The 12,908-nt window shown below is 38.4% G+C and overlaps 1 protein-coding gene across 8 annotated transcripts in view; it reads right to left on the bottom strand.

The window, feature by feature from the left end:
* Positions 1-12,908, bottom strand: part of brsk2b (BR serine/threonine kinase 2b) — a 135,393-nt gene that overhangs the window by 60,951 nt on the left and 61,534 nt on the right. For all 8 annotated transcript variants that reach the window (XM_084403945.1, XM_084403944.1, XM_084403947.1 and 5 more), the window contains exon 2: positions 6,367-6,461. In XM_084403945.1, coding sequence (XP_084260071.1) covers positions 6,367-6,461 — 95 coding nt within the window. The remainder of the gene's footprint in view (positions 1-6,366; positions 6,462-12,908) is intronic.

Genomic DNA, 12,908 nt, shown 5'->3' on the forward strand with positions numbered 1-12,908 from the left:
GAGCGCAGGAGAAGATGAATGATCCATAATCATTTAGAGGAGAAAAGAGAGAAACGTATAGAGAGAAAATGACACTGCTGTCATCAATGGCAGGATAACAAGATTAGGGTCAGCCATCATTCATCAGCCATTCAATCTGCCTCTATTTCTGCCTCTGTGCTGGACTGCAAATTTCATTTTTTATTCCCTCCTTGCCATATCCCCTTCCTGCATTTTCTCTATCATTACAAGAACAGAAGCTGGGCTGCTATCTATATTATATAGGGAGCGACTTCTTTTATACGTTTCATTGTATGTAAACATACATTTAGTATAAAGAAAGTGGGGGGAGGGAAATAATGCATTTAAACAAAATGCATTTGTATACTATTTTGAACTATGTGTCATCTTAAAACATGGAACTCATAAAATACTGCATTACAACAAATACTGATACACTATTGTTCAAAAGTTTGGAGTCTAAGATTGTTTAATGTTTTTGAAAGAAGTTTATCATTTATTGATAGCAGCATTTATTGTATTTAAAAAATACAATAAAAACAGTAATATTATTACAATTTACAATAATTGCCAAATGTATTCCTGTGATGGTAAAGCTGAATTTTCAGTGTCACATGATCCCTCAGAAATCATTCCAATAAACTGATTGGTGCTCAATAAACATTTCTTATCATCAATTTTGTGCCTCTTAATATTATTGTAACAGTTTTAATTGTTGTTTTTTTAGATTCTTTGATGATTGATGAATAGAAAATTCAAAAGAAAAGCATTTATTCGAAATGTAAGTTTTGGTAACATTATTCAGTAAATGTCTTTTTTGTCACTTTTGATCAATTGAAGGTGTCCTTGCTGAATAAAAGTATTAATTTCTTTAAAAAAAAAAAAATTCACTGACTTCAAACATTTTGAACAATAACAGTTCTCAGAGCTCAAGCAAACATGAATTGTATTCTGCTTTGAGATCTCTGCGCTGCGCCTCGTCACTGCCTCAGTGATCGCATCATTAAGACCTTCATCTATCTCTCTTTTCCTAGACTAAAGTGCCAGTGAATGCGGATTAAACAAACACCATCTTAAATCACTTCAGTGCAGCACCATTAGAGAGGCAGTGGTTCATTTGACTGAGAGATCATGGATGGAGCGAACACCGCGGGGGGCAGAACCGGATAAGTCATACCCAGATGTGGAGCTGTGTCTCTGCGTAGAGCGTCACAGTTCATCAGCTCTTCTGGAGCATCGGTGTGAAGAGCTGACTCCATATATCACTCAGCAAAGCGTCAGCAACACACAAACACTGAAGTACTTCAGGTCAGCAAGAGCTCGAACACAGCGCTCCAGATCAGGAGAGGTTAGAAATAAAGTCTCAAATATAAAGACGTCCCGCTGGCCTGGGGACTAATGAGGGACATTTGACATTTAACAGTCTCTTGTCTATTCAAGCCAGAGCTGCATTGACACTGAACATTTTACATTTGTTGATCTTGTACATCACTGTTTATGCCTTGCAAATGTAAATGTTTGGTTTTCTGTAATTCTACTGATTTGACACCAATGTTTTCTAACTGGCAAACACAGATGAGGGTTTGTCAAAATTGCAAAAGTGGTAACAGTCATACGGCATCACTAAGAATCAGTAATGTGTTGCCTCGTCCGCAGAAAATGCAATACAAGTAATAATAGTAATAATAATATTAATAACAATAATTGATCATTATATAGCATTTCAGGATCTCTAGTTTCGCTTTAAAAAGGTAAAAGGAAACAACAAACCCCAAGACAGATATGAAGTGAGAATTGGGGCAGAGTTAGGAAACAGAAAAATTGAGATAGACCAGTGAGATATGGGCTGAGTTTTGAATATCCGAATGGATGAATTTTCATAGATGTTGTAGAAGATTGTTCCAAAGTTGACAAAGATGATCTAAAGAAGGGGTGTCCAAACCACTGTCCAATCAAGTCAATCCACTGTCCAATCCAACCAATCAAGGTCTTACTAGGCACACTAGATTCTTCCACGCAGGCTTGTTGAGCTATATTCTGCAGGATAGTGGCCCTCCAAGAGCAGGATTGGACATGCCTGATCTAAAGTATCCTTTTTTTCTTCTTTTTTTTAATGTTTGGTGCTGCTAGAGCTGCAGAAATCACACACTCCTCCTTTAAAATACAGTTAAGTTAAATATATAGTTAAAGTTCTTTTCCACTGTCACTGCGAAACATATAGTGTGCACACTGGCACTCATCCACAGCTTGAGTAATCTCTTCTCTGCAGGGGTGCAACATGTCCCTCCTTCTCCTCAGCAGCCAGTCTCCTGGGCAACACTGGGCTTGGTTTCAGAAATGTTAGCTTTCCCCTCGGGACCTGTCTGGATTCGACACCGCACGCTGAGAGAAACTTTCACTCCCACCATCCCTAGGGCCATTTACCATTAACCACCCAAGACTTGATTAAACCAAAGAGTGATACCTTTCTGAAATGTTTACTGGGATCCACCCTGCAGTGTCAAGAGGCAGTCATTCATTAGGAGGGACTGATGTTTAATGCATGGTTTGTCATAAATAGTTCTGAGTGGCCTGCCTCAAGGGAAACTGAAAGATAAGCACACTATTTAGCATTTTAAAACAGCTTTTCCACAAAATGGCACCAGACTGGAGTGGAAACACAATGGAATACGCTTTTCCAGTGTTTAAAGAGCTCTGTTTTTCATCAAATTCATTTATTTAAAAACATCACCTATGCGATATAATGAATGTGCACACATACCAACTTCTTCCCCTTGAAGAAAATGTTGCTGTGAGGCATCTAAGGCACATTCTCTGAGGTAAAGTAGGCCGAGGTCACCTCCTGACATAACCCTCATTAGTGTGACCGCAAAGTAAGTCAAAGAGCTTTTCTTTTCATGTCTGAAAATGTCAGAGACGACTTCATTAGTTCAGGAGGGGCCAGGCAGGGGCCGTGGAGTTCTCTGCGAGGAGCATGTTCTCAAATGCCAGGCTTCTGTTCTGTGCGTGCCACGACCTAACTCACAACGCCGCCTCTCCCTGGGAGTAGACATGAACACACACTGCAAAAAATGCTTTTTTTACTTAGTATTTTTGTCTGGTTTCCAGTCCAAATATCTAAAAGTTCTTAAATCAAGATGCATTTACTAGATAAGTAAAATTAGATAAGCTATTGTGTCTTGTTTTCCGGGGGAATTAATCAAAATTAAGTGAGGGTAAGAAAAATTATCTTAATTCAAACAGAAACAAGATTATTTTTCTTACCCCAAGGACAGATAATTGTGCTCATTTTAAGCAAAAACTCACTTAATTTTTATTTATTTCCCCAGAAAACAAGACATAATATCTTATGGCATTTTATTACTTTAGTAAATGCATCTTGATTTAAGATTTTTTTTGATATTTCGACTGGAAACGACAAAATCTTTTTTTGCAGTGCACTAACAGACACTCTGGATACTGCACACACAAATAAAACCTGACACGCTCACCCTGGGCTCTGCTTACACACATGCACGCTCTTACTTTTTACTGTGTCCCAGCAAGCACACACTGACAGGAAGTACCGAACCCCTGCTTTCAACATACAGACACACATGCTCTTCAACACACTGACAGCTGCACACCGGCTCCACGCTATGCAAATGCCAGACAACGAGGGGTTCGCTGGAGGCTGAGGAAAGAGAAGAAGAAAAACAACAGAATGACAGGTGACCTCCTGCCGACTGTCTAAAATTATGCTAATGAAGTCATTATTGTTTATTTATTACTTCATGACTGTGGCAAAGATGAACTCCGGGGGAACATCGCAGCCGATGACTGGGAGACTATCCAATGAGTTAAACTGAAATGAAGTCTAGTTAAAGCCAATGAATCAAGGTGGATTCATGGGAAATTACACCATAGAGAAGATTAGTCATGACTTTGGGAAGTGCGCAAGAACCGCAGGTTGTTGTTTCGCTCTTTTGCCTCCACTGTCGATCCCCGCCGCAGCTCAAAAAATCTAAGATACACTGAAGGAGGCGTGCAACATCTGAAGCTGTTTTTACTACAAGCATATCATTTTCTCCCCCACCTCCCTCCTCAAGCCAATCATGTTAGGTTGCCACGACAACAACCCCTGAGAGAAGCTAAAATAAGCAGGAGATACAATGCAATGGGTTATGTGACCTTCAGAGGACGCGACTAACTATCAGTCATGGAGGCGGATTTACTCTGAATTTGCGTTAGGATCAGACAGCATCTGTTTGTTTCTGAAATTATACAGCTTGGTGAGGAAAGTAAAGTATGACAATGAGAAGCACAAAAGCATTCCTCCACAATCAGACTCCCATAAGGCCTAGGTCTATTTCCTGCAGAGAAGCAATTTCCCTCGCAGTCCAAACACCTATGTGTGAGCAGGGGGATCTGGGACCGGATGACTGTAAAGCTCTATCTCACATCCAATTACAATGAGGAACCAATCAGCTCGTCTAAATTACTGCTGCCCCACAATCCACCAGGAGTTAATGAGCCATTAACCATTTAATGAAATCCATATGATGCTGGATGGACACTGAGAGGAAATCATGTTGATTGGGTCAAAAGTTGAGGTGATCTGCAGTATTTTTATGTTAAAGCCCATCTTTCAATTTAATTGTATAACTTAATTTATACAGAATCTTGTATGAAAATGTCAATTTAAAAAGCCATACATAAGAATACATATGTTTTACAACACCCACGGGCAGAAATTAAGAAAAAAAAAGTGTACCTATTTCTAAGCTAGGCTCCCAAAAACCGCCCTTTTCCCAGAGAACGTGTCATATGACGTAACGACAGGCAAACATAGGCGCTGCTGCCCTGGTTCTCAGTGTGGGTTTACGTAGTACGAAGAGATGAGATTTACCGGCCGTTGCGTCACGTCCGATCAGAGCGTTTTTGACAGCGGAAGTAATTTCACTCATAAAAAACTTTTTTAATGCACATTTATGATTCATTTCTTCACGCAAATCGAGTTCCTACACTATTTATCTACACGTTCATTCACAGGGATCTTCAACTTGAAAGATGGGCTTTAAAGCTCTATGAATTTATAAAGCAAAATGACAAAATCAGAAGTATCTTAGGTGCATCTTGTCATTTTTGTACCACAGTAGCAGTTTGACAATTATTCACTCTGTAAAGCAAAGAAAAACTGCTGACTTTCAGATAATGTTATAATAAAAACACAGGTATGTGACCACCATATTTGTCCAGCAAAAAAAAAAAAAACACTCTATTGAAGACAATTAGACTTAAGAAAGAATTCATTCATTCAGTTCATTTTTCAACAGTCCTGAGATATGTCCTAACACATAAGATCAATTAGCATGACGTTGTCCATTTATATATTTTCCTTGTCACAAATTGCCCCATGAAACATGCAATCTGTGTAAACAACCCAAATTTTGCAGCCATATGCGTGGCATTTCCTGACTCTTTTCAGATAATGCTATTGGCGGAAATTCATTCTTAGTGAACAAAATGGTATAAGAACAGCTTTGTCCCTGCAGTGATTAATCATATGAATAGTAATAATATGCAGTAATGGGTTTATTTATAGTGTTTATATTTGTTTATAGTGTTGTTTTTATAGTGTTGTCTATTGTAGTGTCTATAATATGTATGAGAAACAGCCTGAACTTATTCACTGAAACCTAATTTACCTACGGGTATAAAATAAAGTAACCTGAACCTGAATTTCTCTCCAACATTTGGCTTTCAACAAACACAGAGAGGGAACTTTACATATGATGAGCTATGTATAACATGCCACTTTCATAAGAACTAGAGCATCACAGATGGAGAGCTCACGGCGCACGATTCAAATCGGATAATGAACGATTAGAGATAACCTTAACTGAACTCCTGCTAATCAATGTCCAGTCTGATAGTAGGTCTATGTATCTCATTGCCACTCCTTACACACTACTGAAGATGGGTAAAAGCATTCAGGGTAATCCTTTCATATACTCAAACAATCCACTGACGGCAGTTCAGCACAACAGTGACAGCAGCCTGTTTGTACTCAAAAGACTCTTTCATGTTTTGTTGCTGTAGCAAGAACCTTGGCATAATTAGGACAGAAATTGTGCTAACTTTCCCTTTCAGCAAGATTTTTTTTTATATATAGCATTGTGACAGAATAAGCTTTGTGAGTCTAAATAAATGTAAATCCTCAAACTCACCCACCACAATGTAATTGTAATGTAAGTGACAGATTTGGTACAAGCAGCCATCTGTAATTGACAACTTTCAATTCCATTATAATTCAGCACAGAGAGACAGGCTGGTTTACTTAAGTCATCGCATGAAGTGCATAAAAAAAAAGCAGCACAATCTTACCTTCATCAACACAGATTCGCTGAGTTTCTCCCGGTTAACAATTTTTATGGCAACTTTCTGACATGTGACACAGTGGATTCCCAGCTTCACGAGGCCTGGAGCGAGAGTAAAAAGAGAGAAGAGAGAAAAGAAATTCTGTCAACACGCATAAAAAGTACATCAACCTAAAAAGCACTTAGATGATAAAAGGCTGGTCCCAGCGTGAGTTTCATTTCAGCAAAATGAGAATTCTCTATCTAAAGCCCCCTGGTATCCATAATGTGACAACCAGGGGCACTTTTCATGTCGCAAAGTAAATGTCAGAGAACATACATAAACACAAACAAGGCCAGATCAGAGTCGAATCCCCCACAATGGCTTTTTGTCATATCAACGATAAAAGACTGTCACTACACTCAAAGGCTGACACGGGCAGAAACCATATTTGGCTAAATGCCATGTCTGTGCATGCCTTTATTACCCCCATACATTTTTCAGCATGGCTCTGCATATCAAACTGTTGATTTCCCTGAAGGTTTACACAGGGGGCAGAGGGGATATAAAGACCTGACAGGTCTCTGGATCTCTTTTATATGTATATCGTTAAAGCCCAAATGGCATCTTGCGCCACTTTCACAACATGCCATTGATGTTGTATCACAGGAGAGGACGCTCCGCAGACGCAATCTACACCCTCACACCGGACTCGAGGGCGCAGCGGAGAGCGTCCGGGGACCCGATGAATATTTCATCTTGCCGTAATTGCCTTGCGCTGAGATGAACACACACAGACATGTGTAAAATGCCACACGGCGGCTAATGCAATTGTGAGTAACCGGCAGAACTTTCGAGGAAGACAAAACCTGTAGCCGAATACAAAAAGAAGTTGTTTTTGCATACACAGTGAGAAAGGAACTCAAGAACTCTGATGGCCAATGTCAAACCTGATTTAAAGACTAGCATTGCATGTTGTGTGGCCAGCATGGGATGCTTCTGTGCTAGTGTCCCCACCAGGCTTCTCAACTATCTAAACCAGCAAGACTTCCTCGAGCAACCAGCTTCAACACCACCTGCAAAATTCTGCTGCTAAACATGCTAGTCCATAAACTAGATCATCACCAACAAGTCTGAGGGTCAATGACATATTAGACGATCCACTACAAAGAAAAGGACAAATCTTCTAAAAGGGAAGAAATATCTAGTTTAAAGCATGTGTCAAGTTTGTGTATATAAATTATTTGTAGACATCTGAATCTTTAAAAAGTTACATAAAAGGTGACCTAATGTACAGATTTTCAGTTAAGTCAAGAGTCAAGCCACATGAAAATTTAAAACCTAAACTGAATAATACATTTAAAATTTGAAAATATGCTTAGCAGCTTTTTTTTATTATTATTAGAAAAATCCCAAAAAACTTGGACTAGCATGATCAGTGAATGAGAGACTTGAAGTCTCCACTCTCCTGGCTTGTCATTATTTAGGGAGGTCAAAATCATCTAGTCTGAAAATGATGAAGCTCTAATGTCAAAAGGCACTTCAAATTCTCCTAAAAATCAACTTTCTAATCATTAAAACATACAGCAAACCTCTCTCATGAATTGGTGTAAAGGAAACCATGGAAACCTACATGAGCACAACTAATCAAAGATAGGCTAAAGTTAGGCTAGCACAATTCAGTCAGTGTTCTGTGCAAAAACACATTAACATGAATGAGTCAACAACGTTCGAGTCTCTGAAGCTAGTAAACAAGCAGAGTTCTTGTCATTTGCAGAGAAAAACAACACTCGCCCATAAGAGATTTCTCAACTTGACACACAACAAAAAAAATGTAAGGTTACTGAGTTGCAAAGGAGGCGTGTGTGAATAAAACGTCTGCAAGCAATGGGAATAGTGGAAACCAATATGTTATGAAAAAAGAACAACAAACCGTAATATAGAGCGTTGAATGAGTTGAAGTGGTACTTGACGAATTAGGTGCCCGAGAATCATACTCATGTATTACTGATGTTCACATTTGAACAAAGGGTTTGTTCAAATATGAACATCAGTAATACACTCTTTGCTGCCAAGCCATTTTGGTTCCACAAAGTACCCAACAGTTAAAATAACAATTTGTATTGTTATTCTAAAGAACATTTTGGTAACACTTTGTTATAAAAAAAGTACTTACAAATCATTTGCAAACCATTATTTTATAATTAATTCATATTTTGTATATTGTAGTCAGTATATGTACACATATAACTACATTGTTAATGTGTGTGTGTGTGTATATATATATATATATATATATATATATATATATATATATATCTAATCCTTACTGATGTATTTAACAATATGATGTTAAATGAGTGTGTGTGTGTGTGTGTGTGTGTGTGTGTGTGTGTGTGTGTGTGTGTGTGTGTGTGTGTGTGTGTGTGTGTGTGTTACCAGATGACTGCCACTACTTAAATGAAAAGTCTTCCCTATTGTGGCGTATATCCAATTGAAACGGCTTCTCGGACAAGAAAAAAAGTAGGATTTTATCCTTAGGGAATTGATAGTTGTTGATTGATATCGCCGGGATGTCATGTGAGTGACAGGCTGTCCCGCTCTCATGCCAGTAAACACGTCATCAGAGAAGAGATGTTGTTGCAATAGAGAGGGGAGATTATTCTGACTAAAGATTTAGAGAGCGCATGATTTAAAAAAAAAAAAAAAAAAAAAGATCTGCACAGATAAATATGCAATATTCCATAGAAAAGAAACTGTCCTTTTTGATCTAATGGTGACTTAAAGAGAAAAAAAGAATGGTAATAAGTAATAGCCTTTCTTGCCATATTTCTCTTCACCCTGAGACTCCACCCTCTCTTTATATTTACTCTTTACATAGCAGTAAACTGAAATAGAGCATCTTTGATAAGCTAACACATACACAGCAGCATGATATCATGTTCTCATGGCTGCACAGTGGAACAGCATCCCCGGAGGCTCAGCATGTGTTCTCGTAGGCTTTCCTCATCCACCCGCTGCAGGGGCTCAACAGATCAATAAATGGGAGTTCATCAGTTAGAGTGAATTGCCTGCTGGTGACCTTCAGCAATAACATGCATCAGTAATCACCAGGGCTTCTCCCATCAACTACCACTCTGTGTCAGATCGTCTTTGCTGTATGTACACACACGAACACACTCAGACAATACCTACTTTTCTCACACAGTCTCTGTCTTCTCTTTTTCTCCGTAATCCCCACATTCCCCCAAAGACACAGTAAAGTTGCTTTAACTACTCTGTCTCTACTACCTAGAAATAAATCCCATGGTAGGCCTTGAGATCCGTTTATTTTGCCGGGACTCTTTTCTTTTTCTTATTAAAGAGCATGTAGCATGATATTTGGCAGTAAAGTTGAGAACACAATAGATAACCACGGCTCTTGCCAAGGCCCTGTAGTCCCACTCAGATCTATTTTTGATTATTGTTGCAGCAACAGGGCTCCAGTATAAAAAAAACATAATTACACAGTGACTGAAACAAATGGAGTCAGTTTGAGGCTAAATGGAAAAGGCTACTTATGCTTATGTATTATGCATGTTGCTGATAAAGGTATTACAGTATGTATGTAAATGGATTGTGACTTTCAACCTGAATGTTGGACACTTTTTGAGAACAATCTGTAAATTAAGTTTTGGTTATGAACAGAAGACTTTAATTTAAAAAAAAGTACCTGCAGTCACTAGTAACGTCTTAACATAGTTCAGAAAACAAAATGTACTGTTTGAGAATATTATTTGTTATTGACAGTGGGCACACACACACCAATCTATTTTATAGTAATCCGTTCTAGTGAACGTCACACACACACACACAAAATTGCAAACACTCCTGATATACATCCACTGATGTACAACTTCAAATTTGGTTCAATTGGTTATTCGGAACTCTCAAAACATTGACCTACAAAATTCCAGATCAGACAGTGGTATTTACAGGTTGGATCATTGGATAATTGAATTTGAATCGAAACCATGACCTTGGCATTGAGAACAACATGCTGTTTGAGCTAAAGGAATTAAGCTCAAATGAAATCTACTATGGCCCTGGATCAATACATCACACAGACAATTGATCAAAAAGATCATGTTAAATTATTAATATGACCCCTTCCCTGCCAACTACCCCCACAGCCACCTTTTTTGTTAAGTAATGTCAATGTAATACTACAAACTGGCAGCCATTAGCCTTAGAAGCACTTGTTTCCTTTGCAAAAAGATATGCTAATGTTTCGAACCTCTGACCTTCCACATCCCCATTAACCTATTGAGTGCTGACTCTAAACACAGCCATTCAAAAGTGTCTGACAGTGACGCAGGGCAGGTGTGAATCACAGGGATCTGATGAGCGCTTGTGTTCTCTGACAGGCTGTTTAGAGCGGGTCAGCAGGAGTGTCTTCAGCGGTAATGAGGGCCAACCACTGAAAACAATAACACCAACTGTTCTAATAACAGCAAGTAGCTCATAAACCCTAGGAGTCAGGCATCATCATCTTTTATGTTTGTTTTATTTTCACTGAAAAAAAACTTAAATTAATCCTTTTATAGTTTCTGCCTAAGGGCAATGGTGGTCTTGAGATCACCACCCACACTTTCACCACTGCTCTTCCCTCTGTCTTGTAACTACCAGCGTTCTGCATTTATTTAAAGGTCTGTTTTTAGCATTTGCCGCTTAGGCCTCACTGAGCAGCTGGATGGAAATAAACGATTCACTTTGCATTTCAAATCACTAATGGTTCGTGCGGCTTCCACTGGTCCAGAACGTCCATGGGTCTCTTCTCTTAGAGTGCTTAACACCTGGAACCTTCTGAAAACACACTTATGTCCTCAAATGTATCATTTTTTCTGTGATTAGAGCTTGGCCGCAACTGTAAATTACTGTGAAAAGATTCCTAAAAATGATTGGAAGGAAAAAGGAAGTTATACTCCTCACTACGTCACACTTGTGAAGGACATGAGAGTTTCATTTATGTAGATTTGATGCGGTGTAGTAACATTTGATAAAAAATCCGAAAAACTGCCAGTAAGGAGCAATTTTGCATTAAAAATGAATTCAGTGATGCTCATGGTAGAGTATGGTAACACCACATACTTGAACATAAAACAGTTAAGGAAACTGTACATATATTTCAAATAAATGTGGTTCAATTGAATGTTCTACTCATCAAAGAATCATGTAAAATATGTCAGTTTCCACAAACATTTTAACCTGCACAATTGTTTTCAACAGTGATTTCTGAAGGATCACCTGACACTTTGCCATTAAATATGTATCTTCCAACAAAGATAGTAAAACCTGAAATCTGGAACATTGGAGACCAGCCAACAAATAAGAAAATATCAAATATTATGTACTTTCTCAGTTTCTCAGTATAAAACTTTAGAAGTCAGTAGAAAGTCTGAGTGTGTGTGTGTGTGTGTGTGTGTGTGTGTGTGTGTGTGTGTGTGTGTGTGTGTGTGTGTGTTTGTGTGTGGTTACCAGGTGACTGCCTTTTAGAGAGAAGCCATTTGGAAATTTTTCAGTGTGCCATCTGTGCCTGTCAAAATGATGATTGATGATCTTAAAATCTGAATCTGAATCTGAATATATATATGGAAATTAAGTTGGTTATGGCAGTAGTGAAAAGTTACTCCATTTGGGATGAAGCTACATGAGACACAGGGGAACTATCCCCATGAGGGATTCAATAAGCAAGGGATCACTCTCTTTCTCCTGGCTCTTCTTTGTGAGCATGTAATGTAGATTGTTGCATTTATCAAGCATCATTGAAACAATCTGAGATGCCATCTGCTAACTGCAAACACAGAGATATAATAAGAGTCCCCTCCGGCAGACAGACTGAAGCGCACTTCCTCCCAATCATGTCCGTCATGCAGTATTCTGAGCAGCCGGGAGTGATTATGGCCTGAATGGCGACTGGCCATGAAGGTGGTGAAGGGGCAAAATAAAGTTAATCCCAACACTGTCAGAACAATAAAAACAATGATTTATTTAGCAGACACATTTAACAAAAGCTCCCTATACACAAAATAACCACTACAAGCCTGCAGAAAATATAACATTTTAAGTTTGATCAAAACAATGTAACTATAGAGGTCAAAGTAATTTTGTATATGTAAGGGGTATGTAAGGGGTTTACTAAGTTCATATGTTAAGCTCAGCATTTGTGGCATAATTTTGATTTAAAAAATTTTAATAAAAATAAATAAATAAATAAATAAATAGCAAAAATCAAACCTTTCATTGAAGTAAAATAATTGAAAGTGGGGGGTAAATCACATTATAAAATAAATGTTTTTCTCCAAAACACGTCGGCCACAATTATTGGCACCCTGTTATTAAATACTTTTTGTAATCTCCTTTTGCCAAGATAACAGATCTGAGTTTTCTTCTATAATGCCTGATGAGTTTGGAGAATAACTGACAAGAGATCAGAGACCATTCCTCCATACAGAATCTCTCCAGATCCTTCAGATTCACAAGTTCATGTTGGGGCTTCTTCTCTTCAGTTCACTCTACTCATTTTCTAC

The sequence above is a fragment of the Rutilus rutilus genome (assembly GCF_951802725.1).
Source record: "Rutilus rutilus genome assembly, chromosome: 3".
NCBI lineage: Eukaryota > Metazoa > Chordata > Actinopteri > Cypriniformes > Leuciscidae > Rutilus > Rutilus rutilus.